The sequence below is a fragment of the Coregonus lavaretus genome, assembly GCF_964263955.1.
Source record: "Coregonus lavaretus genome assembly, contig: HAP1_SCAFFOLD_55, whole genome shotgun sequence".
NCBI lineage: Eukaryota > Metazoa > Chordata > Actinopteri > Salmoniformes > Salmonidae > Coregonus > Coregonus lavaretus.
Window position 1 is genome coordinate 1604375 of NW_028161934.1, and position 26887 is coordinate 1631261.

General features: G+C 41.0%; 1 protein-coding gene and 1 long non-coding RNA gene across 2 annotated transcripts; one reads left to right on the plus strand and one right to left on the minus strand.

The window, feature by feature from the left end:
* Positions 1 to 254: 254 nt before the first annotated feature.
* Positions 255 to 10163, plus strand: LOC311119826 (uncharacterized protein; the record flags this gene model as incomplete). Its single annotated transcript, XM_084194484.1, has 4 exons — positions 255 to 311; positions 1256 to 1418; positions 3042 to 3879; positions 10160 to 10163. The coding sequence occupies exons 1-4, from the start codon at positions 273 to 275 to the stop codon at positions 10161 to 10163; spliced, it is 1044 nt and encodes a 347-aa protein (XP_084050610.1). The 5' UTR covers positions 255 to 272.
* A 15150-nt stretch (positions 10164 to 25313) lies between these two features.
* Positions 25314 to 26649, minus strand: LOC311119855. Its single transcript, XR_014612032.1, has 3 exons — positions 26569 to 26649; positions 25446 to 25569; positions 25314 to 25353 (listed from the first exon to the last, which is right to left on the minus strand). It is a non-coding gene; the product is annotated as an uncharacterized lncRNA (long non-coding RNA).
* Positions 26650 to 26887: the final 238 nt, after the last annotated feature.

The window sequence follows — 26887 nt, forward strand, 5'->3', positions numbered from 1 at the left end:
GAGAGGCTGAGATCTAGTATGAGGGAGAAGGGGATACAGGACATTAGTTTAACGAGTATATTGAGTAGAACTTTATTAAATATAGTCTCAAATATTTTGATATATTTTTTAAGCAAAACGGAGCTGGCACGTAGAATATAGTTTTTTCCTGTCTCAGGCCCACACTCCAGTACAGTAGGTGGCGATAACGCACCATAACGTTGGATGCCAACCGCCGATAAACCCCAGCGAAGAAGAAAGTAGTCTAACTGTACTGTAGCCTACAACAACTCATGTCTTACAAAGAAACAATAGCTTCCACAATGGATCGGGTAAGTCTGGTTGTAATAGTATAGACCTGCTGTGTTGTATAAAATGTCTAGGCCTAGTTTTCATCGTCATTGATCGTCCACATTCCTGTGTTAGGTTTAAACGGCTGGACAGAATAAAAATGGACGGTAAAACTTGTTGGGATTTTTTTTCCTTCAGCAAAGTAGCCTACTACTATATAATGTTTAGGAATCTGTGACTATTACCTAATTATCTCTCCTTTCTCCCTAAGTGTTCACATTCCTTCACTGATTTAGAACATATTATCCATTATTTGACCAGATACCCAAGTGGCCGCTCTAACAAAGAAAATAAATGTCTTCAAAAATGGAAGGCAATCGGGAAGAGGCAAGATTAGGTGGGACCATTATAGCCAATGTGAGGGCATATATACTTACTACAGCCACAAAGTCAAATATCTATATCGTATTTTTATTTATTTAGGCTAAGGCGTAAGGTTAGAAGTGTGGTTTAGGTTAGAGTTAAAATTACTTTTTAATAAGATCAATTGTATAAATGGGCGTGATTTATGACTTTGTTTGTGGTAGGGACAACCAGACACTACCCAGATAAAGTGCCGGGATGTCACGTGTCCTACTTTTACCAATACACTCCTAGCAATTTAATAGTTACGAAATTTATGTTCCATCAAATAAACCAGAAGCCAGATTTTGGGCCCAATTATCCCTCTCGCTTCGCCTCTTCCTCGCTGTTTGAACGGAAATTACTGGTATAAGAATTATGGTGGAAACTAGAATTATGGGTGGAAACTAGCCCATGCCTCCACCAATCCAATGCTCTTAGATTTGTGGGTTGTAGTGAACGATTGAACATTTCAGTATAAAGGAGATATTCGAGGGATGCACCCAAATCAGAGGTTTAGACTGAATTAATGAAATATTTGGTTTAATGTTAATCTATGTAGAATACTTCTTGCGGCCAACAGGACAAATCTAGCCCGTCCCCCTCCACCCTCCAGGAGTCCCCAGGTCGACCGCCTCCCGGTACTTTACTGCTGGGTCTGGTCGACTGCAGGAAAACACCGGGGCAGAGTGGAACTGAGAGAGGAGAAGGAGAAGAGAAGGAAGATGGAGATTTGATTTCATTAAGTAAGAAGCATGGTGTGTGGATCAGACTGCAGTCTGCTTCTGTAACAATTAATTGACTAATTATATACTGATGAAAATATCTTGTCATTCCACTCAAATTTGAGAAGTATAACTTGGTCCCAGAAACGTTTGATTTCACCAAATTGTAACGTTCTGTCATAAAGAGCAGGTGTTCAACTTCATAAAAAACATGTTTTCCCATTTCAAGAGGTTAAATAAAAAAGAAATAATATAGTAAGTGCCTATGTTGATCGTAACAGGGGACTACTGAAAACAACAAAACCCCTAGTTTACATTGGTCAAATAGTCCTTTAAATCAGCCGCAAATTCGCATATGACAGGGATAATGGAAGCTAGGTTTATGCAACAGGGAGTGGCAATTAAATGCAATTTTCACAAAAAAATATAATTGTTAAAATATTTCTACCATGTCAATTTATGGGTAAAAGGGTTCACTTGCTCAGTTTTCCACCACAAAACACCAGAGAATTGACAAAAGACTACAACCAGCTCACCTGCTTTTACTCTATGATTTGACTATTAGATATTCAATGTTTCTTTTGCAAAAATTGAATAGTTTCACCATATTAAAACTAGAGTTCAGTTCATGTAACAGGGTTGAACTTAAAATGAGGGATAGATGTAAATTAATCACTAATCACATGAAATACATGATCTTCAGAAATGTCTGTCAAAGTAACCAAATAACTAGGGCTTTACATGCACACTAATAATTTCCTATTAAACTGATTATGGCAGTAGGCCGAGTATGGCATTAGTCATGTAAACACCTTACTCTGCTTATCTTAATTGGCGTGAGGTCATAACCGAAGTAAGCATACGCCTTTAAAAACACCTGTTTTTCTGAGCAATCTTTAGAATTATTAGGACATGTCAACACTTTAATCAGAGTTATAGCGGTGTATTTAATCTGTACATGTGCTAGCACAAGCGGCGCAAGCTAACTTCTTTTGATCGGGTGCAGTGAGTTCAGAAAAACTGAAAGTATGCAGCTTAGAAATAGTTTTCACATACAAACTTTATTTGTCCAAACTCAGAATTAAATATGCTTCCAAAAAATGACATGGCCTCTGTGGTAAAACGTTTATTTAGATTGGCAATTTTTTTTGCATTAATCAAAGTCCCATCAGGTAGCCTGATTTCAGATGTGTCCATGTAAACAGGATTATTAGAGAAATTATTCAAAGCATGTCAACGTTTAAATCAAACTCCTATACTAATTGACTATTCATAATAATCATATTATTCTGCGCATGTAACCGTACTCACTGATGTTAAAACTTGGAGAAATTATTGTATTAGGTGGGTTAAAATCTTTCTAGAAGTTACACAGGGTTGTCGGAGGGACTTGTCAAAATGCAGAATTTTGTCACTTTAGCAAGTCTTTATTCATATAAAAATCGAATTAATCTAATTGTCCATGTGTTCTGTTTTAATGGGCACTTTATTTAATATAACAGAGATTCAAAATGTTATATTGGTGCACAATTTCTACTGAACAAATATAAAAGGGACGTAAAAGGCATTCATTTCGTGGAACGACCCATCTATTTATGGGCCCATGTTTGCAAAATCTAACAATTCAATGTCTTTGATTCACAGGGGACAGCCCTAATCGTTGCTCTCTCAGTGGGAGGGGCTTATCATCTGGGGAGCCTCAACAACAACATGATGCTGACAAGACAGAGAAAAGTCTATCCGGATCAGAACACCTCAAGAAACACCAGCAGAGAGGTGTAGGGAAGAAACTTCATCATTGCTGCTCAGACTGTGGGAAGGGTTTTGCTAAACAGAGGGAATTGATAATTCACCAGTGGATTCACACCGGAGAGAAACCGTATCACTGCTCTCAGTGTGGAAATAGTTTCACTGCATCTAAAACCTTAAAATGTCATCAGAAAATTCATACAGGGGAGAGGCCTTACCCCAGCTTTGATTGTGGGAAATGCTTCTATCAATCAGGAACCCTGACTAAACACAAACGGAAACACAAGGGAGAGAAGCCTTATAGCTGTGATCAGTGTGGAAAGAGCTTCAATCGATCAGGAACCCTGACTACACACCAACGCATTCACATAGGAGAGAAGCCGTATAGTTGTGATCAGTGTGGGAAGAGCTTTGCTATATCCGGAACCCTGACTAGACACCAGCGGATACACACAGGAGAGAAGCCGTATAGTTGTGATCAGTGTGGGAAGAGTTTTGCTCACAATTTCACCCTGACTACACACCAACGCATACACACAGGAGAGAAGCCTTATAGCTGTGATCAGTGTGGGAAGAGTTTTGCTCTAGATTCCACCCTGACTACACACCAACGCATACACACAGGAGAGAAGCCTTATAGCTGTGATCAGTGTGGAAAGAGCTTCAATCGATCAGGAACCCTGACTACACACCAACGCATTCACACAGGAGTGAAGCCTTATAGTTGTGATCGGTGTGGGAAGAGCTTTGCTCTATCCGGAACCCTGACTCGACACCAGCGCATACACACAGGAGAGAAGCAATATAGTTGTGATCAGTGTGGAAAGCGCTTCAATCAATCAGGAAAACTGACTGAACACCATCACATTCACACAGGAGTGAAGCCTTATAGTTGTGATCAGTGTGGGAAGAGCTTTGCTCTATCCGGAAACCTGACTAGACACCAGCGCATACACACAGGAGAGAAGCCATATAGTTGTGATCAGTGTGGAAAGCGCTTTGCTCTATCCGGAAACCTGACTTTACACCAGCGCATACACACAGGAGAGAAGCCATATAGTTGTGATCAGTGTGGAAAGAGCTTTGCTCTATCCGGAAACCTGACTTCACACCAGCGCATACACACAGGAATGAAGCCTTATAGTTGTGATCAGTGTGGGAAGAGTTTTGCTCAAGATTCCAACCTGACTATACACCAGCTCATACACACAGGAGAGAAGCCTTATAGCTGTGATCAGTGTGGGAAGAGCTTCAATCAATCAGGAACCCTGACTAAACACCAACGGATACACACAGGAGAGAAGAATTATAGTTGTGATCAGTGTGGGAAGAGTTTTGCTCAAGATTCCACCCTGACTATTCACCAGCTCATACACACAGGAGAGAAGCCTTATAGCTGTGATCAGTGTGGGAAGAGCTTCTATCGATCAGGAACCCTGACTAAACACCAACGGATACACACAGGAGAGAAGCCTTATAGTTGTGATCCGTGTGGGAACAGTTTTGCTCAAGATTCCACCCTGACTGCACACCAACGCATACACACAGGAGAGAAGCCTTATAGCTGTGATCAGTGTGGAAAGAGCTTCAATCGATCAGGAACTCTGACTAAACACCAACGCATTCACACAGGAGTGAAGCCTTATAGTTGTGATCAGTGTGGGAAGAGCTTTGCTCAAGATTCCAACCTGACTTATCACCAGTGCATACACACAGGAGACAAGCCTTATAGCTGTGATCAGTGTGGGAAGAGTTTCAATCATTCATTATCCCTGACTAGACACCATCGCATACACACAGGAGAGAAGCCTTATAACTGTGATCAGTGTGGCAAGAGCTTCAATCATTCAGGAAACCTAATTACACACCAGCGAATACACACAGGAGAGAAGCCTTATAGCTGTGATTAGTGTGGGAAGAGCTATCATTCAGGAGCCCTGATTACACACCAGCGAATTCACACAGGAGAGAAGCCTTATAGCTGTGATCAGTGTGGAAAGAGCTTCAATCGATCAGGAACCCTGACTAAACACCAACGCATACACACAGGAGAGAAGCCTTATAGCTGTGATCAGTGTGGGAAGAGTTTTGCTCTAGATTCCACCCTGACTACACACCAACGCATACACACAGGAGAGAAGCCTTATAGCTGTGATCAGTGTGGAAAGAGCTTCAATCGATCAGGAACCCTGACTACACACCAACGCATTCACACAGGAGTGAAGCCTTATAGTTGTGATCAGTGTGGGAAGAGCTTTGCTCTATCCGGAACCCTGACTCGACACCAGCGCATACACACAGGAGAGAAGCAATATAGTTGTGATCAGTGTGGAAAGCGCTTCAATCAATCAGGAAAACTGACTGAACACCATCACATTCACACAGGAGTGAAGCCTTATAGTTGTGATCAGTGTGGGAAGAGCTTTGCTCTATCCGGAAACCTGACTAGACACCAGCGCATACACACAGGAGAGAAGCCATATAGTTGTGATCAGTGTGGAAAGCGCTTTGCTCTATCCGGAAACCTGACTTTACACCAGCGCATACACACAGGAGAGAAGCCATATAGTTGTGATCAGTGTGGAAAGAGCTTTGCTCTATCCGGAAACCTGACTTCACACCAGCGCATACACACAGGAATGAAGCCTTATAGTTGTGATCAGTGTGGGAAGAGTTTTGCTCAAGATTCCAACCTGACTATACACCAGCTCATACACACAGGAGAGAAGCCTTATAGCTGTGATCAGTGTGGGAAGAGCTTCAATCAATCAGGAACCCTGACTAAACACCAACGGATACACACAGGAGAGAAGAATTATAGTTGTGATCAGTGTGGGAAGAGTTTTGCTCAAGATTCCACCCTGACTATTCACCAGCTCATACACACAGGAGAGAAGCCTTATAGCTGTGATCAGTGTGGGAAGAGCTTCTATCGATCAGGAACCCTGACTAAACACCAACGGATACACACAGGAGAGATGCCTTATAGTTGTGATCCGTGTGGGAAGAGTTTTGCTCAAGATTCCACCCTGACTGCACACCAACGCATACACACAGGAGAGAAGCCTTATAGCTGTGATCAGTGTGGAAAGAGCTTCAATCAATCAGGAACCCTGACTAGACACCAACGCATACACACAGGAGAGAAGCCTTATGGCTGTGATCAGTGTGGAAAGAGCTTCAATCGATCAGGAACTCTGACTAAACACCAACGCATTCACACAGGAGTGAAGCCTTATAGTTGTGATCAGTGTGGGAAGAGCTTTGCTCAAGATTCCAACCTGACTTATCACCAGTGCATACACACAGGAGACAAGCCTTATAGCTGTGATCAGTGTGGGAAGAGTTTCAATCATTCATTATCCCTGACTAGACACCATCGCATACACACAGGAGAGAAGCCTTATAACTGTGATCAGTGTGGCAAGAGCTTCAATCATTCAGGAAACCTAATTACACACCAGCGAATACACACAGGAGAGAAGCCTTATAGCTGTGATTAGTGTGGGAAGAGCTATCATTCAGGAGCCCTGATTACACACCAGCGAATTCACACAGGAGAGAAGCCTTATAGCTGTGATCAGTGTGGAAAGAGCTTCAATCGATCAGGAACCCTGACTAAACACCAACGCATTCACACAGGAGAGAAGCCTTATAGCTGTGATCAGTGTGGGAAGAGCTTTGCTCAAGATTCCATCCTGACTTATCACCAGTGCATAGACACAGGAGAGAAGACATAGAGCTGTGATCAGTGTGGGAAGAGCTTTGCTCAAGATTCCAACCTGACTTATCACCAGCGCATACACACAGGAGAGAAGCCTTATAGCTGTGATCAGTGTGGGAAGAGCTTTGCTCTCTCCGGACACCTGACTTCACACCAACGCATTCACACAGGAGAGAAGCCTTATAGCTGTGATCAGTGTGGGAAGAGCTTTGCTCTATCCGGACACCTGACTTCACACCAGCGAATACACACAGGAGAGAAGCCTTATAGCTGTGATCAGTGTGGGAAGAGCTTTAATCAATCAGGAGCCCTGACTACACACCAACGCATACACACAGGAGAGAAGCCTTATAGCTGTGATTAGTGTGGGAAGAGCTATCATTCAGGAGCCCTGATTACACACCAGCGAATACACACAGGAGAGAAGCCTTATAGCTGTGATCAGTGTGGGAAGAGCTTTGCTCAAGATTCCAACCTGACTTATCACCAGCGCATACACACAGGAGAGAAGCCTTATAGCTGTGATCAGTGTGGGAAGAGCTTTGCTCTATCCGGACACCTGACTACACACCACTGAATACACCCAGGAGAGAAGCCTTATAGCTGTGATCAGTGTGGAAAGAGCTTCAATCGATCAGGAACCCTGACTAAACACCAACGCATACACACAGGAGAGAAGCCATATATCTGTGATCATTGTGGGAAGAGCTTCATGGCGTCAGGAAATCTGACTACAAACCAACGCATACAAACAGGAGAGGAGCCTTATTGCTGTGATCAGTGTGGATAGATTTCACCCTGACTTTACACCAGCTCACACACACTGGAGAGAAACCTTATTCCTGTCTATGTGGAAAGAGCTTTGCTCATTCAGGGTCACTGAAAAAACACCAGAAAGGTATGTATTCAATAGATCAATACATTAAATCCATTATCTGCTCAACAACGTCTACTTATCACATTCATTTGATGTTTTTAAATCTATAAAAAGAACCCATTTTTTATAAGGACCATAGGCCTCTTGTGTAATTAGTTTGGTCCTGAAAGATGTTCACATATTTATTGTAAAACCCTTCACCAGGTTTTAGTGTAGCTGATGGGACATACGGAAGTACAGAAGCCATAGGACTATTAGTGTGGTCAAATTATGTTGTTGCGTTTATTTTAAATTGGGATATCTTTCAGCTTTCCTTATTGTATATTAAGTGTTCTCCAAAAACATGTTCACACATTTTTATTTTGAATCGTGTTGGTTGTTAGGAAGAGGTGTCATGGGGACAGGAAGCCAGCTCTGCCCATCAGTACTTACAGGTCATGTCAACCACAGACCTCACACTCTTCTGTTTTCTCACGGCCAGTAAGGTCTCCTACCAAACTTCTCTCTCTTCACTCTGGAAATACACTTGATAATATCTTATACCTTACTATTCTACTTTTTATTGGGGATTTGTTACGCGGAACGAATGCTTGCATGTAAATGTAATTGTAAAACATACATCTGCAATGTGGTTTCATGTTTTCTTGTTTTGCATTGCTGATTGCATATTCATTTTTTTTAATATGTATTTTTTAAATGTTTAGTTGTATTATGTAGAAGAGACCAGGATATGTTGTTGCCCTGTGTCCCAACACTCAATGTTATAGTCATGGTCCTGAGAATAAAACAGGTTTAAAACGATCAACAGAGAAACACGTGTCTTACAGTGCTACACATCTGTTATAATAAGTACTTTGTCCTGCTTAATTGAAGTATCAGGTGTAGTTTTTCACCAGTTATAAAGTTTGTTGTCTATCTTTATGTTTCTAAGGCTGAAGGGAGGGAGATGCAACAATAGCCTTGAGAACATCTGGACTAATATAGAACTCTGTTCCAAGTTGCTGTCAGGTAAAAGTAGACGATAGCAGACAAAAGGATTCTTAGTGAAAGGGGTGTTGTTGAACATTTTTGTTGACTTTACTCGACTTTTATAGATCAGGTAAAATCTTATCCAGGAACTTTCTGAAGTAAGATTAGCCTACATGAGATGTGAGACGTTACGTTATCATAACTTAATTGAGTTTTGATATTTAAATAGATGTTTGATTGCTCTGGTCTAGGGGTGTATCAGTTGCAGCCTTGAGACTGGAATTCTCTCCCGGGGGAATTCTCTCCCGGCAACCCCCTAATCCTTATCTGAACGCTGTGAAAACAAAGTAAATGTACTGTAGCCTACACATTTCTTGTCTTAGTAAGAAACAATAGCTTCCATGATGGACCCGGTAAGTCTGGATTCCTTTTAACAGTATAGGTCTGCTGTGCTGTATAAAATGTCTAGGCCTAGTTTTCATCATTTTTGCTCCTCCACATTCCTGTGTTTGGTTTAAATCGCTGGACCAAAAACATCTGACGCTAAAACTGGTTTGGATTTTATAATCAGGAATCTGTGATATTACTTAATTACCTCTCCTTCCTCCCAAATTGTGCACTTGTTCACATCCACTGATTTGAAAGTCAGATTATCCATCATATGACTAGATACTCAAGTGGCCACCCTAACAATGAAATAGATCTTATTCTGTGGGGTTTATTGGCGGTTAGCATCCAACGTTATGGTGCATGAGGCCACCTACTGTACTGGAGTTTTGGCCAGCAACAGAGATCGAGGAACTAAATCCTATCAGCCTGCCCCGTTTCTCTTAAAAAATATTATTATTTGCGACTGTATCTAACGATGTTCTACTCAGTATGCTTATTAAACTCAATTCCTCCTCACACGCTGGAGAGAAACCTTACTCCTGTCTTTGTGGAAAGAGCTTTGCTCATTCAGGGTCACTGAAAAAACACCAGAAAGCACAAACATGTCGTCTAAATGGCCAAATGTCATCATAGAAAATGTCATAGTGAAGCCTTTGTGTGTAGAGGAGGATGTTGATGTGGGTGGGGGTATTCAGGGCTGTACCTTAATTAATTAAATAACTCCTATTATCCATTAAATAATTGTATAATGTAGAATAATATTTCAGCAATACTAGGTGTGTATTCATGTGTTCAATTGATCAATAAAATGAATCCATTATCTGCTCAACAACATCTGCTTCTAATTTCATTTATATGTTTTTTTTTTAATATATGGACCAGAGGCCTCTTCTAGAATAAGTTTGCTCTAAAAATATCTAGACATATTTATTGTAAAACCCTTTACCAGGCTTTAGTGCAGCTGATGGGACATACAGAAGTACAGAAGAATGCAGCTTTAGGAATTGTAGTTGTGGTTCTCATCCTCTGTCTCTCTGGCTTCATGTGGTTCAGGTGAGCATCTTTCTAAGACTTATCTTTCACTTTATCATTTTGATTTGTTACTAACTTGATTGTTTTTCTATGAATCATTCATTTATTTATTTATTTTTAACATGAAGAAAGCCTCCAAATCTGACACAAGGGACACAGCAGGGAATGGACAGGTGAGTTCAGGTCAAAAAGTATTTTTCTTTCAGATCTTTTTATCAGTACTCGATTAATCTTGCCTGGCACAATGGAACCAATGGAATAGTCCCAAGGTATGCTTCTATTGTCTGTCGTTTCTCCTCTCCAGGGAGACTCAGTCCAGTGTATGACAATGGCCCCACTGCAGCACAGACGAGCAGGGTGATGTTCACTATGCCAATGTCCACCTCTCTTGCTCCAATAACCAGGAAGTGCCTCTGTACTCCACTGTCCAACTGTCTCAACCCCAGAAAGAGGATGAGGATGTCCATTACGACATTGTGAAATTCAACCCCCCCAGTGCTGCCATCCGGTGACCAAGTCCAGCCATTACAACATCTCAAGATATTTTTTTATTAGATGGTACTTGTGCTTGACAGTTAGGAATGCATAAATTAGTTGTTATGCATAAATTAGTTGTTATGCAGACCAGCAGTTGTTTGTTTTAAACGTATTAACATCTACATGATTACTTAAAATGAGACCCCAGAAGTGAAGATTGATGATGACTGTTGTGTCTCCTTTCATAACAGACCTCCAGCACAAGAAGCTGAGGAGGACCCCTCTGTGCTCTATAGCACAGTCAACAAACCCAGAACCAAGAAGACTACAACCAGACCTGAATAGAAGATGATCTTGGTTGTGTCCCAAATGGTACCTTGTTCCCTCTAGTGCACTATGTAGGGAATAGGGTTCCATTATGGATGCACACTGAACACCAGAAGACCTGAACACAAGATGACTCTGATTGGGATTAAATCAAAGTTGCATTATTTTAAAGGTAATAACACTTAAGACAAGCTCCGCAGGGATATTGTCTTTAAAAGCTGCGTTGTCGGCAGCACAGAGAAAAAAGTATTTTTATTTTTATTATTACTACTAATATAATATTTAATATAATAGTAATATAGTATACTATAGTATATAGGGTTTGATATAATATACTATAGGGTTTAATATAGTTTACTATAGGGTTTAATGTAGTATACTATAGGGTGTACTATAGGGTTTAATATAGTATACTATAGTGTCTACCATAGGGTTTAATATAGTATACTATAGGGTCTACTATAGGGTTTAATATAGTATACTATAGGGTTTAATATAGTATACTATAGGGCCTACTATAGGGTTTCTCTTGAGAGCCAGGTCTGCCTACGGTGACCTTTCTCAATAGCAATGCTATGCTCACTGAGTCTGTACATAGTCAAAGGTCAGTCACAGTGGTCAGGTATTCTCTGTTTAGGGCCAAATAGCATTCCAGTTTGCTCTGTGTTTTTGTTAATTCTTTCCAAGGTGACAAGTAATTATCTTTTTGTTTTCTCATGATTTGGTTGGGTCTAATTGTGTTGCTGTCCTGGGGCTCTGTGGGGTCTGTTTGCTTAGGGGACTTTTCTCCAGGTTCATCTCTATGTAGGTGAAGGCTTTTATGGAAGGTTTGGGAATCGTTTCCTTTTAGGTGGTTGTAGAAATTAACAGCTCTTTTCTGGATTTTGATAATTAGCGGGTATCGGCCTAATTCTGCTCTGCATGCATTATTTGGTGTTTTACATTGTACACGGAGGAGATTTTTGCAGAATTCTGCATGCAGTCTCAATTTGGTGTTTGTCCCATTTTGTGAATTCTTGGTTGGTGAGCGGACCCCAGACCTCACAACCATAAAGGGCAATGGGTTCTATAACTGATTCAAGTATTTTTTGCCAGATCCTAATTGGTATGTCAAATTGCATGTTCCTTTTGATGGCATAGAAGGCCCTTCTTGCCTTGTCTCAGATCATTAACAGCTTTGTGGAAGTTACCTGTGGCGCTGATGTTTAGGCCGAGGTATGTATCATTTTTTTTGTGCTCTAGGGCAACGGTGTCTAGGTGGAATTTTTGTATTTGTGGTCCTGGAGACTGGACCTTTTTTGGAACACCATCATTTTGGTCTTACTGAGATTAACTGTCAGGGCCCAGGTCTGGTACAATCTGTGCAGAAGATCTCTCTCTCTCTCCCTCTCTCTCTTTCTCCCTCTTCCACTCAATTACATTTCAATTCAAGGGCTTTATTGGCATGGGAAACGTGTTTACATTGCCAAATCAAGTGAACTAGATAACAAACAAAAGTGAATTAAACATTAAGAAAATGAAGAGTAAACATTAAAATGAGAAAAGTTCCAAAAGAATAAAGACATTTCAAATGTCATATAATATAGTATACTATAGGGTCTACTATAGAGCTTAATATACTATACTATATGGTCTACTATAGGGTTTAATATACTATACTATAGGGTCTACTATAGGGTTTAATATAGTATACTATAGGGTCTAATATAGGTTTTAATATAATATACTATAGGGTCTAATATAGGGTTTAATATAGTATACTATAGGGTTTAATATAGTGTACTATAGGGTTTACTATAGGGTTAAATATAGTATACTATAGGGTTTAATATAGTGTACTATAGGGTTTAATATAGTATACTATAGGGTTTAATATAGTGTACTATAGGGATTAATATAGTGTACTATAGGGTTTACTATAGGGTTTAATATAGTGTACTATATGGTTTACTATAGGGTTTACTATAGTATACTATAGGGTTTAATATAGTGTACTATAGGGTTTACTATAGGGTTTAATATAGTATACTATAGGGTTTAATATAGTATAGTATAGTATAGGGTCTACTATAGGGTTTAATATAGTATACTATAGGGTTTAATATAGTGTACTATACGGTTTAATATAGTATACTATAGGGTCTACTATAGGGTTTACTATAGTATACTATAGGGTTTAATATAGTGTACTATAGGGTTTACTATAGGGTTTAATATAGTCTACTATAGGGTTTAATATAGTATACTATAGGGTGTACTATAGGGTTTAATATAGTATACTATAGGGTCTACTATAAGGTTTAATATAGTATACTATAAGGTGTACTATAGGGTTTAATATAGTATACTATAGGGTCTACTATAGGGTTTAATATAGTGTACTATAGGGTTTACTATAGTATACTATAGGGTTTAATATAGTATACTATAGGGTTTAATATAGTATACTATAGGGTTTAATATAGTATACTATAGGGTTTAATATAGTATACTATAGGGTTTAATATAGTATACTATAGGGTTTAATATAGTATACTATAGGGTGTACTATAGGGTTTAATATAGTATACTATAGGGTTTAATATAGTGCACTATAGGGTTTACTATAGTATACTGTAGGGTTTAATATAGTGTACTATAGGGTTTACTATAGGGTTTAATATAGGGTTTAATATAGTATACTATAGGGTTTAATATAGTGTACTATAGGGTTTAATATAGTGTACTATAGGGTTTACTATAGGGTTTAATATAGTATACTATAGGGTTTAATATAGTATACTATAGGGTTTAATATAGTGTACTATAGGGTTTACTATAGTATACTATAGGGTTTAATATAGTATACTATAGGGTTTAATATAGTGTACTATAGGGTTTACTATAGGGTTTAATATAGTATACTATAGGGTTTAATATAGTATACTATAGGGTTTAATATAGTGTACTATAGGGTTTAATATAGTGTACTATAGGGTTTAATGTAGTATACTATAGGGTTTAATATAGTGTACTATAGGGTTTACTATAGGGTTTAATATAGTATACTATAGGGTTTAATATAGTATACTATAGGGTTTAAACCCTCTCCTGAGTGGCGCAGTGGTCTAAGGCACTGCATCGCAGTGCTAGCTGTGCCACTAGAGATCCTGGTTCGAATCCAGGCTCTGTAGCAGCCGGCCGCGACCGGGAGACTCATGGGCGGCGCACAATTGGCCCAGCGTCGTCCAGGGTAGGGGAGGGAATGGCCGGCAGGGATGTAGCTCAGTTGATAGAGCATGGCGTTTGCAACGCCAGGGTTGTGGGTTTGATTCCCACGGGGGGCCAGAAAAATAAAAAAAAATTAAAAAAATAAATATATATATATATATATATATATATATATGTATTCACTAACTGTAAGTCGCTCTGGATAAGAGCGTCTGCTAAATGACGTAAATGTAAATGTAAAGTAATATAGTGTACTATAGGGTTTACTATAGGGTTTAATATAGTGTACTATAGGGTTTACTATAGGGTTTAATATAGGGTTTAATATAGTATACTATAGGGTTTAATATAGTATACTATAGGGTTTAATATAGTATACTATAGGGTTTAATATAGTGTACTATAGGGTTTACTATAGGGTTTAATATAGTATACTATAGGGTTTAATATAGTATAGTATAGTATAGGGTCTACTATAGGGTTTAATATAGTATACTATAGGGTCTACTATAGGGTTTAATATAGTATACTATAGGGTCTACTATAGGGTTTAATATAGTGTACTATAGGGTTTACTATCAGGTTTAATATAGTATACTATAGGGTTTAATATAGTATACTATAGGGTTTAATATAGTGTACTATAGGGTTTAATATAGTGTACTATAGGGTTTACTATAGGGTTTAATATAGTATACTATAGGGTTTAATATAGTGTACTATAGGGTTTACTATAGGGTTTAATATAGTATACTATAGGCTTTAATATAGTATAGTATAGTATAGTGTAGTATAGGGTATACTATAGGGTTTAATATAGTATACTATAGGGTTTAATATAGTGTACTATAGGGTTTAATATAGTATACTATAGGGTCTACTATAGGGTTTAATATAGTATACTATAGGGTCTACTATAGGGTATAATATAGTATACTATAGGGTTTAATATAGGGTTTAATATAGTATACTATAGGGTTTAATCTTGAAACCATAAATGGATCAGCCAAAAGGCAAGGGTCCACTTTTTCCAAAAACTTCACTCCTACTGTCACAGACTCTTTATCCTGACCCTCTGGGCAAGCCTCGGCCTCTGAGTACTTCACCACACCTACCACCTCCGATACTTCACCCTCATTCACTTCCATTTCTCCTCTTGTCTTCAGCTCACTTTGCTTACATTTCCTACCATTCTTCTTTAACAAACATTCTCCTTTTTTCACGCCATTTTTTACCGACTCAAGCTCACAATCCTCCTCCCTCTCTCTCTTAGACCTCCTCTGCCTCTTTTTCCTTCCATTCCTCCTCCGTCATCCAAGTATACGTCTCCTTATCCCACAGCTGTCTGTGAGACGCCATGTTTCTTCATCCAGCCAAAACAGAAAACACAGCTCGAGACACCGTGCCGTCCACCTTCCCCAACCCAGCGCAGTACTGCTGTGAAAGTGTTCCACATATAAAATGTTATCCAGGAACTTTCTGAAGTAAGATTAGGCTACATGAGACGTGAGACGTTTATTTGTCCTAACTTAATTACGTTTTGATATTTAAATAGATGTTTAATTGTCAGGTATAGGGGCTCATTAATTGCAGCCTTGAGAATTTAATTTTCTCTCTGCAACTCCCTAGTCATTATCTGAACACTACAACAAAGTAGTCTAACGCCATTTACACAGATGGACAGGATGTACTGGATCAACATTTGTAGTGCAGGAATGTGGCTGTATATACGGCGGAGCTGATGGCCATACTGTTGGCCTTGCAGTGGGTGGAGGAAGTCAAGCCAGACAGAGTAGTTGTTTGCTCTGATTCATGTGCTGTGTTGACAAGTCTGCAGTCCTTTAGCTCACGTAGCAGACAAGACCTGCTTTATGAGGTGCTACAAACCCATGGGAAGATTATACAGATGGGTATACAAATACGTTTTACTTGGGTCCCAGCCCATGTGGGGGTGGAGGGGAAGAGGCTGAACAAGCACTTAGCAGTGGAATAGTTTCAATGAGCAAAGCAGAGGCAAAAAGCCTGATATGGACAGTGATGGTGCAGAGATGGCAGGAGCAGTGGAATAGAGATACTAAGGGCAGGCATTTATTTCAAGTACAGAGGAAAGTCAGGGAGGGGAGGACGGCAGGGAGGGACAGAAGAGAGGAGGCTATTTTTACAAGGTTAAGTGTGGGACACAGCCAGTTGAATAAGACTTTAAATATGATAGTAAAGCATCCAACAGGAAAGTGTGATTATTGCCAGGGAACAGAGACTGTAGAGCATGTATTACTACAGTGTGGGCAGTATCAGAGATATAGTATGAGGGAGAAGAGGATACATGAAATTAGTTTCAAAATTATATTGAGTAGAACTTTATTACATATAGTCTCAAATATTTTGTTATCTTTTTTAAGCACAACGGAGCTGGCACGTAGAATATAGTTGCTTCCTGTCTCAGGCCCACATTCCAGTACAGTAGGTGGCGATAATGCACCATAACGTTGGATGCCAACCGCTGATAAACCCCAGCGAAGAAGAAAGTAGTCTAACTGTACTGTAGCCTACAACAATTCATGTCTTACAAAGAAACAATAGCTTCCACAATGGATCGGGTAAGTCTGGTTGTAATAGTATAGACCTGCTGTGTTGTATAAAATGTCTAGGCCTAGTTTTAATCGTAATTGTTCGTCCACATTCCTGTGTTAGGTTTAAACGGCTGGACAGAATAAAAATGGACAGTAAAACTTGTTGGGATTTCTTTTCCTTCAACAAAGTAGCCTACTACTATATCATGTTTAGTAATCTGTGCCTATGACCTAATTATCTCTCCTTCCTCCCAAAGTGTTCACATTCCTTCACTGATTTCGAAAACATTCTGCATTAATTGACCAGATACTCAAGTGGCCGCTCTAACAAATAAAATAAATGTCTTAGAAAATGGAAGGCAACCGGGAAGAGGCAAGATCAGGTGGGACCATTATAGCCAATGAGAGGGCAGATATGCGTGTTTCCACTAGTTACCACAGCCGCGAAGTCAAATATCTATATCGTATTTTTATTTATTTAGGGTTAGGCATAAAGTTAGAAGTGTGGTTTAGGGTAGGGTTAAAATCACATTTTAATAAGAGCAATTGTTTAAATGGACGTGATTTATGACTTTGTTTGTGGTAGGGACATATTTTGGGCCCAGTTAACCCTCTCGCTTCGCCTATTGAAAGGAAATGACTGGTATAAGAATTATGGTGGAAACTAGCCCATGCCTTCACCAATCCAATGCTCTTGGATTTGTGGGTTGTAGTGAACGATTGAACATTTCAGGATAAAGGAGATATTCGAGGTGTAGACTCAATTAATAAAATATTTTGTAATAAAATATTTTATATATTAATCTATGTAGAATACTTCTTGCGGCCAACAGGACAAATCTAGCCCGTCCCCCTCCACCCTCCAGGAGTCCCCAGGTCGACCGCCTCCCGGTACTTTACTGCTGGGTCTGGTCGACTGCAGGAAAACACCGGGGCAGAGTGGAACTGAGAGAGGAGAAGAGGAACATGGAGATTTGATTTCATTAAGTAAGAAGCATGGTGTGTGGATTAGACTACAGTCTGCTTCTATAACAATTAATTGACTAATTATATACTGATTAAAATATCTTGTCATTCCACTTAAATTTGAGAAGTGTAACTTGGTCCAAAAAAACCTTTGAAAAAAAATCGGATTAATCTAATTCTCCATGTGTTCTGTTTTAATGGGCACTTTACTTAATATAACTGAGATTGAAAATGTTATATTGGTGCACAATTTCTTCTGAACAAATATAAAAGGGACGTAAAAGACATTCATTTCGTGGAACGACCCGTCTGTTTATGGGCCCATGTTTGCAAAACCTAACAATTCAATGTCTTTATTTCACAGGGGACAGCCCTAATCGTTGCTCTCTCAGTGGGAGGGGCTTATCATCTGGGGAGCCTCAACAACATCATGATGCTGACAAGACAGAGAAAAGTCTATCCGGATCAGAACACCTCAAGAAACACCAGCAGAGAGGTATAGAGAAGAAACTTCATCATTGCTGCTCTGACTGTGGGAAGGGTTTTGCTAAACAGAGGGAATTGATAATTCACCAGCGGATTCACACCGGAGAGAAACCATACCACTGCTCTCAGTGTGGGAATAGTTTCGCTGCATCTAAAACCTTAAAATGTCATCAGAGAATTCATACAGGGGAGAGGCCTTACCCCAGCTTTGATTGTGGGAAATGCGTCTATCAATCAGTAACCCTAACTGGACACCAACGCATTCACACAGGAGAGAAGCCTTATAGTTGTGATCAGTGTGGGAAGAGCTTCAATAAATCAGGAACCCTGACTAAACACCAACGGATACACACAGGAGAGAAGCCTTATAGCTGTGATCAGTGTGGAAAGAGCTTCAATCGATCAGGAACCCTGACTAAACACCAACGGATACACACAGGAGAGAAGCCTTATAGCTGTGATCAGTGTGGAAAGAGCTTCAATCGATCAGGAACCCTGACTAAACACCAACGCAGTCACACAGGAGAGAAGCCTTATAGCTGTGATCAGTGTGGAAAGAGTTTTGCTCTAGATTCCACCCTAACGGCACACCAACGCATACACACAGGAGAGAAGCCTTATAGCTGTGATCAGTGTGGGAAGAGCTTCAATCAATCAGGAACCCTGACTAAACACCAACGGATACACACAGGAGAGAAGCCTTATAGCTGTGATCAGTGTGGGAAGAGCTTCAATCGATCAGGAACCCTGACTAAACACCAACACATTCACACAGGAATGAAGCCTTATAGTTGTGATCAGTGTGGGAAGAGTTTTGCTCTAGATTCCACCCTGACTGCACACCAACGCATACACGCAGGAGAGAAGCCTTATAGCTGTGATCAGTGTGGGAAGAGCTTCAATCGATCAGGAACCCTGACTAAACACCAACGGATACACATAGGAGAGAAGCCTTATAGCTGTGATCAGTGTGGGAAGAGTTTTGCTCAAGATTCCACCCTGACTGCACACCAACGCATACACACAGGAGAGAAGCCTTATAGCTGTGATCAGTGTGGGAAGAGCTTCAATCAATCAGGAACCCTGACTAAACACCAACACATTCACACAGGAGAGAAGCCTTATAGTTGTGATCAGTGTGGGAAGAGCTTTGCTCTATCCGGAAACCTGACTAGACACCAGCGCTTACACACAGGAGAGAAGCCTTATAGCTGTGATCAGTGTGGGAAGAGTTTTGCTCAAGATTCCACCCTGACTGAACACCAACGCATACACACAGTAGAGAAGCCTTATAGCTGTGATCAATGTGGGAAGAGCTTCAATCAATCAGGAACCCTGACTAGACACCAGCGCTTACACACAGGAGAGAAGCCTTATAGCTGTGATCAGTGTGGGAAGAGTTTTGCTCAAGATTCCACCTTGACTGCACACCAACGCATACATACAGGAGAGAAGCCTTATAGCTGTGATCAGTGTGGGAAGAGCTTCAATCATTCAGGACAACTGACTACACACCAACGCATACACACAGGTGAGAAGCCTTATTGCTGTGATCAGTGTGGGAAGAGCTTCAATCATTCAGGACAACTGACTACACACCAGCGAATACACACAGGAGAGAAGCCTTATAGCTGTGATCAGTGTGGGAAGAGTTTTGCTCACAATTTCACCCTGACTGCACACCACCGCATACACACAGGAGAGAAGCCTTATAGCTGTGATCAGTGTGGGAAGAGTTTTGCTCAAGATTCCACCCTGACTGCACACCAACGCATACACACAGGAGAGAAGCCTTATAGCTGTGATCAGTGTGGGAAGAGCTTTGCTCAATCCGGAAACCTGACTACACACCAGCGAATACACACAGGAGAGAAGCCTTATAGCTGTGATCAGTGTGGGAAGAGCTTTGCTCTATTCGGATACCTGACCACACACCAGCGAATACACACAGGAGAGAAGCCTTATAGCTGTAATCAGTGTGGGAAGAGCTTCAATCGATCAGGACACCTGACTACACACCAGCGAATACACACAGGAGAGAAGCCTTATAGCTGTGATCAGTGTGGGAAGAGTTTCTATCACTCAGGAGCCCTGATTACACACCAGCGAATACACACAGGAGAGAAGCCTTATAGCTGTGATCAGTGTGGGAAGAGCTTCATGGCGTCAGGAAATCTGACTAGACACCAGCGCATACACACAGGAGAGGAGCCTTATAGCTGTGATTAGTGTGGATAGATTTCAACCTGACTACACACCAGTTCATACACACTGGAGAGAAACCTTACTCCTGTCTATGTGGAAAGAGCTTTGCTCATTCAGGGTCACTGAAAAAACACCAGAAAGCACAAACACCGGTTCCAGATCCCTAAATAAAGTTTCAATAGAAAACATATTGTAAAGAGTCATCCATCTCCCATTCTCTAACTAAGTCTGATTACCATGGTAAGATGTGTAGCATAATATTCAATAGATCAATAAATGAAATCCATTATCTGCTTAACAAAGTCTGCTTATCACATTAATTATATGTTTTTAAAATCTATAATTGTAATCTATTTTTTATAAGGAGCATAGGCCTCTTGTGTAATTAGTTTGGTCCTAAAAGATGTTCCCATATTTATTGTAAAACCCTTCACCAGGTTTTAGTGTAGCTGATGGGACATACAGAAATACAGAAGCCATAGGACTATTAGTGTGGTCAAATGATGTTGCATTTATTTTAACTTATTTTAATAGGGATATCTTTCAGCTTTCCTTATTGTATATTAAGTGTTCTCAAAAAAGATGTTCACACATTTTTATTGTGAATCGAATTATGTGTTGGTTGTTAGGAAGAGGCATCATGGGGGCAGGAAGCCAGCTCTGCCCATCAGTACTTATAGGTCATGTCAACCACAGACCTCACACTCTTCTGTTTTCTCACAGCCAGTAAGGTCTCCTACCAAACTTCTCTCTCTTCACTCTGGAAATACACTTGATAATATCTTATACCTTACCATTCTACTTTTTATTGGTGATTTGTTATGCGGAACGAATCCTTACATGTAAACGTAATTGTAAAACACACATCTGCTATGTGGTTTCATGTTTTCTTGTTTTCTTGTTTTGTTTTTCATTGCTGATTGCATATTCATTTTTTTAAATATGTATTTTTTAAATGTTTAGTTGTATTATGTAGAAGAGACCAGGATATGTTGTTGCCCTGTGTCCCAACACTCAATGTTATAGTCATGGTCCTGAGAATAAAACAGGTTTAAAACAATCAACAGAGAAACACGTGTCTTACAGTGCTACACATCTGTTATAATAAGTGCTTTTTCCTGCTTAATTGAAGTATCAGGTGTAGTTTTTCACCAGTTATAAAGTGTGTTTGTTGTCTATCTTTATGTTTCTAAGGCTGCAGGGAGGGAGATGCAACAACAGCCTTGAGAACATCTGGACTAATATAGAACTCTGTTCCAAGTTGCTGTCAGGTAAAAGTAGACGATAGCAGACAATAGTATTCTTAGTGAAAGGGGTTTTGTTGACTTTACTCGACTTTTATATATCAGGTAAAATCTTATCCAGGAACTTTCTGAAGTAAGATTAGCCTACATGAGATGTGAGACGTTATGTTATCATAACGTAATTGAGTTTTGATATTTAAATAGATGTTTGATTGCTCTGGTCTAGGGGTGCATCAGTTGCAGCCTTGAGACTGGAATTCTCTCCCGGGGGAATTCTCTCCCGGCAACCCCCTAATCCTTATCTGAACACTGTGACAACATAGTAACTGTACTGTAGCCTACACATTTCTTGTCTTAGTAAGAAACAATAGCTTCCATGATGGACCCGGTAAGTCTGGTTTCCTTTTAACAGTATAGGTCTGCTGTGCTGTATAAAATGTTTAGGCCTAGTTTTCATCATTTTTGCTCCTCCACAATCCTGTGTTCGGTTTAAATGGCTAGACCAAAAAAAACATGACGGTAAAACTGGTTGGGATTTTTTTTCCCTCAGCAAAGTATTGTATACTATATAATGCGTAGGAATCTGTGTCTAGTACTTAATGATCTCTCCTTCCTCCCAAAGTGTGCACTTCTTGACATCCACTGATTTGAAAGTCAGATTATCCATTGTATGACCAGGTACTTCAAGTGGCCACTCTAACAATTGAAATATAACTTATTCTGTGGGGTTTAGCGGCGGTTGGCATCCAACATTATGGTGCATGAGGCCACCTACTGTACTGGAGTTTTGGACAGCAACAGGGATCGAGGAACTAAAGTCTATCAGCCAGCCTCGTTTCCCTTTAAAAATATATTCATTTGCGACTGAATCTAACGATGTTCTACTCAGTATGCTTATTAAACTCAATTCCTCCTCACACGCTGGAGAGAAACCTTACTTCTGTCTTTGTGGAAAGAGCTTTGCTCATTCAGGGTCGCTGAAAAAATACCAGAAAGCACAAACATGTCGTCTAAATGGCCAAATGTCATCATGGAAAATGTCATAGTGAAGCCTTTGTGTGTAGAGGAGGATGTTGATGTGGGTGGGGGTATTCAGGGCTGTACCTTATTTAATTAACCCCTATTATCCATTAAATAATTGTATAATGTTATTATTATTATGTTATTATAATGTAGAATAATGTTTCAACAATACTAGGTGTGTATTCATGTATTCAATTGATCAAAAAATGTAATCCATTATCTGCTCAACAACATCTGCTTCTCACTTCATTTATGTTGTTTTTTATATGGACCAGAGGCCTCTTCTAGAATACATTTGCTCCAAAAAGATCTAGACATATTTATTGTAAAACCCTTTACCAGGTTTTAATGAAGCTGATGGGACATACAGAAGTACAGAATAATGCAGCTTTAGGAATTGTAGTTGTGGTTCTCATCCTCTGTCTCTCTGGCTTCATGTGGTTCAGGTGAGCATCTTTCTAAGACTTATCTTTCACTTTAGCATTTTGATTTGTTACTAACTTGATTGTTATTCAATGATTCATTATTTTTATTTATTTTTTTAAACATGAAGAAAGCCTCCAAATCTGACATAAGGGACACAGCAGGGAATGGACAGGTGAGTTCAGGTGTCACGGCTGTCAGTGAGATGCAGTTGAAGAAGTCAGGCGCAGGACACGGAACTCTCGGAAACGTGCCTCCATAGGGCTCGGCTCGGAAGTGCTGGGGGATGGAATGGACGGCCCCAGCTCCGGACGTCCGCGGGTAGCCAACAGGGTATCCAGGCGAATCGACATGTCCACCAGCTGATCGAAGCTTAGGTTGGTGTCCCTGCAGGCCAACTCTCGACGAACGTCCTCTCTTAAGCTACACCGGTAGTGGTCGATGAGGGCCCTCTCATTCCATCCCGAATTGGCAGCCAGAGTCCGGAAGTCCAGTGCGAATTCCTGCGCGCTCCTCCTCCCCTGTCTGAGGTGGAACAGACGCTCACCCGCCGCCTTCCCCTCCGGGGGATGATCGAACACCACCCTGAAGCGGCGGGTGAACTCCACATAGTTCACAGTAGCGGCGTGTATTCCTCCCCACTCGGCGTTGGCCCACTCCAGTGCCTTGCCGGACAGACAGGAGATGAGGGCGGACACGCTCTCGTATCCCGAGGGTGCCGGGTGAATGGTTGCCAGGTAAAGTTCCACTTGGAGCAGGAAACCCTGACACCCGGCTGCGGTGCCATCATAAGCCCTCGGGAGCGAGAGCCGAATCCCACTGGACTCCTGATGTGAGACGATAGGAGTGGCCGAGGGTGGTGGTATCGTTGGAGGAGGTGTGGGCAAACCTCCTCTCTCCCATCGTCCCAAGGTGTTCATCACCCTATCCATGGCGGCACCAAGATCTTGAAGAATAGCTGCCTGTTGTAGGACGCGCTCCTCGAGTGATCCGGTCGGTGCCGTCGTTCCTGCTGACTCCATGTTGTGGTGTGTGATTCTGTCACGGCTGTCAGTGAGATGCGGTTGAAGAAGTCAGGCGCAGGACACGGAACTCTCGGAAACGTCCTTTAATCCGATATTGAAAAGATGAACACAGAATAACTCCACACAGGGAGGAAAATACCCGCTCACAAACGACATACGTGAAGGAAAAACAATCACACACAAGATCCCGATGAGAGACAGGGGTAATTATAGGGCAACAATCAAACATAATGTGAAACAGGTGTAAACAATACAGACAAGACTAGACAGACACCGATAACATCGATCGGCAGCAGCTAGTACTCAGGGGACGACGAACGCCGAAGCCTGCCCGAGCAAGGAGGAGGAGCAGCCTCGGCAGAATCCGTGACATCAGGTCAAAAAGTATTTTTTTCTTTCAGATCTTCATCAGTGTTCGATTAATCTTGCCTGGCACAATGGAACCAATGGAATAGTCCCAAGGTATGCTTCTATTGTCTTTCGTTTCTCCTCTCCAGGGAGACTCAGTCCAGTGTATGACAATGGCCCCACTGCAGCACAGACGAGCAGGGTGATGTTCACTATGCCAATGTCCACCTCTATTGCTCCAATAACCAGGAAGTGCCTCTGTACTCCACTGTCCAACTGCCTCAACCCCAGAAAGAGGATGTCCAGTACGATGCTGTGAAATTCAACCCCCCCAGTGCTTCCATCCGGTGAGCAAGTCCAGCCATTACAACATCTAAGAGAATTTTTAAATTAGATTGTACTTTTGCTTGACAGGTAGGAATGCATAAATTACTTGTATGCAGACCAGCAGTTGTTTGGTTTAAACATATTAACATCTACATAATTACATAAAATGAGAACCTAGAACTGAAGATTGATGATGACATGTTGCGTCTCCTTTCATAACAGACCTCCGGCACAAGAAGCTGAGGAGGACCCCTCTGTGCTCTATAGCACAGTCAACAAACCCAGAACCAAGAAGACTACAACCAGACCTGAATAGAAGATGATCTTGCCTGCGTCCCAAATGGTACCTTGTTCCCTCTAGTGCACTATGTAGGGAATAGGGCACCTGCCCCTCCAAAGGTCTGTGCACAGCCTGTGCATGATGCACCAATGAACACAAACAAAAAGCACAGAATAAACATAAAAATAAGCTTACGTGTCACATGGAAAAGGATGTTTCGTGAATCTTGTCCCGCTTTGTTAGAAGTCAAGCATCTGTAGAGAGCGTGGACCTTGGCTTTCTGGATCTTTAGAGAACTCACAGTCTGCAGACAAACATGAGCTTTACAGTTATTTTACTGATTCATTGATATCATAAATGACTGCGATCACTTAGAGAGGAAGGAATGGTCTTGACCTTGTGTAAGTGATCTGTGTTAGTGCTAATTCGATCGATAGGATTCTCCTGCCCTGTGGTATTGCTGATGTCCCTCTATTTGGTACAGCCCTCCAGCTTGACCCCAGAGTTCACCACTCCTGACCTGTAGGACAAAACCAAGCTCACTCAACTGACACACTGCTATAATCAGACACAGAATATCAATATAAGCACAGCACCGTACATACACAAATAAACATGCACACACAAATGTAAAAAGACAACTATGATCTTTATAAATACAATATGTAGGTCTATGGGTTTATTGGTCCCTGTTCACAGCTGGGAGATGGTTATTTCAGGAGAGGTTATGTCATTTATTTACAGACTGGAGTGGGTAGGACCGTCAAACAAACACACACCACGAGAGAGAGCGAGAGAGAGAATGTAAAACGGGGAGCTAGAGATGATTGGAGTGATGGTGGTAGGTAAGGATTGAGGGAAGATGAGGAGGTAGAGATGGGGTTTCACAGGAAGAAGCCTTTAGACAGAGTATTGCAATTGAACAACAGGAAACCCTGACCAGGACTGAGGAAGTGCTTGGATGTGCAGGCTGAAGATAAGGCCTTACTGATGGTATGTGCTGTGGACTGGACCATACACTCCATCAACAATCCTCACATTACTGCATACCTGAGGGGCCCATTCACTAATCACAACCCATTCTGAAGCCCCAGCTCTACCCAATCACAATCTTCCTAAGAGACTCAATCATCAAAGTTCTCTTGAATACAAGGCTAAGCATAAGATTCTCCATAGAGAATACTGGGATCATATGGAAAACACATACAACATCATACAAACACACAAAGATAAGCTTGGTCTTCATGTTTTTCTCAGTCTAACTCACCCTGCTGTTGTTAAACTATGCACACAACTTACTGTGAGAAGTATGAAGCACATCCACTTATCTGATGCAGGTCAGAGGGCACACTCATTGTCTCTGTTAATGCTTTCATCAACATCTAGAATGCTGTTTTTCCTCCACAGAATCAACAACCTGTTGACAATGACCATCTGAGGACCATCAGGGTGAGGTTACACACACGCGCACGAACACACACACACACACACACACACACACAGTGAATGTGAGACTTACTGGAAGATGATTGGGCAGTCCTCTCTGGACATCCACTGCCATTGGATGTGTGGGGGGGTGGGGATTCCACGGGCGGTGCACCTAAGGGTGGGGCTGCTGCCATACATGTGGACATCCATGTCCATGGCAACCCCCTTCTCAATGATATGGGGACGGAATGAGGAGACATGAACCAAGACTTGACAGGTGCAAACTCCACATGGCCCTGGGCTAAGAGCAGTATGAACGAGGCAATGGTCACATCACAATTTAAGTCTAAGACAGAGGTACAGTATAAAGGAGAAAGAGAGGGGGAAATTATAGGACAAAGGGAGGGAGG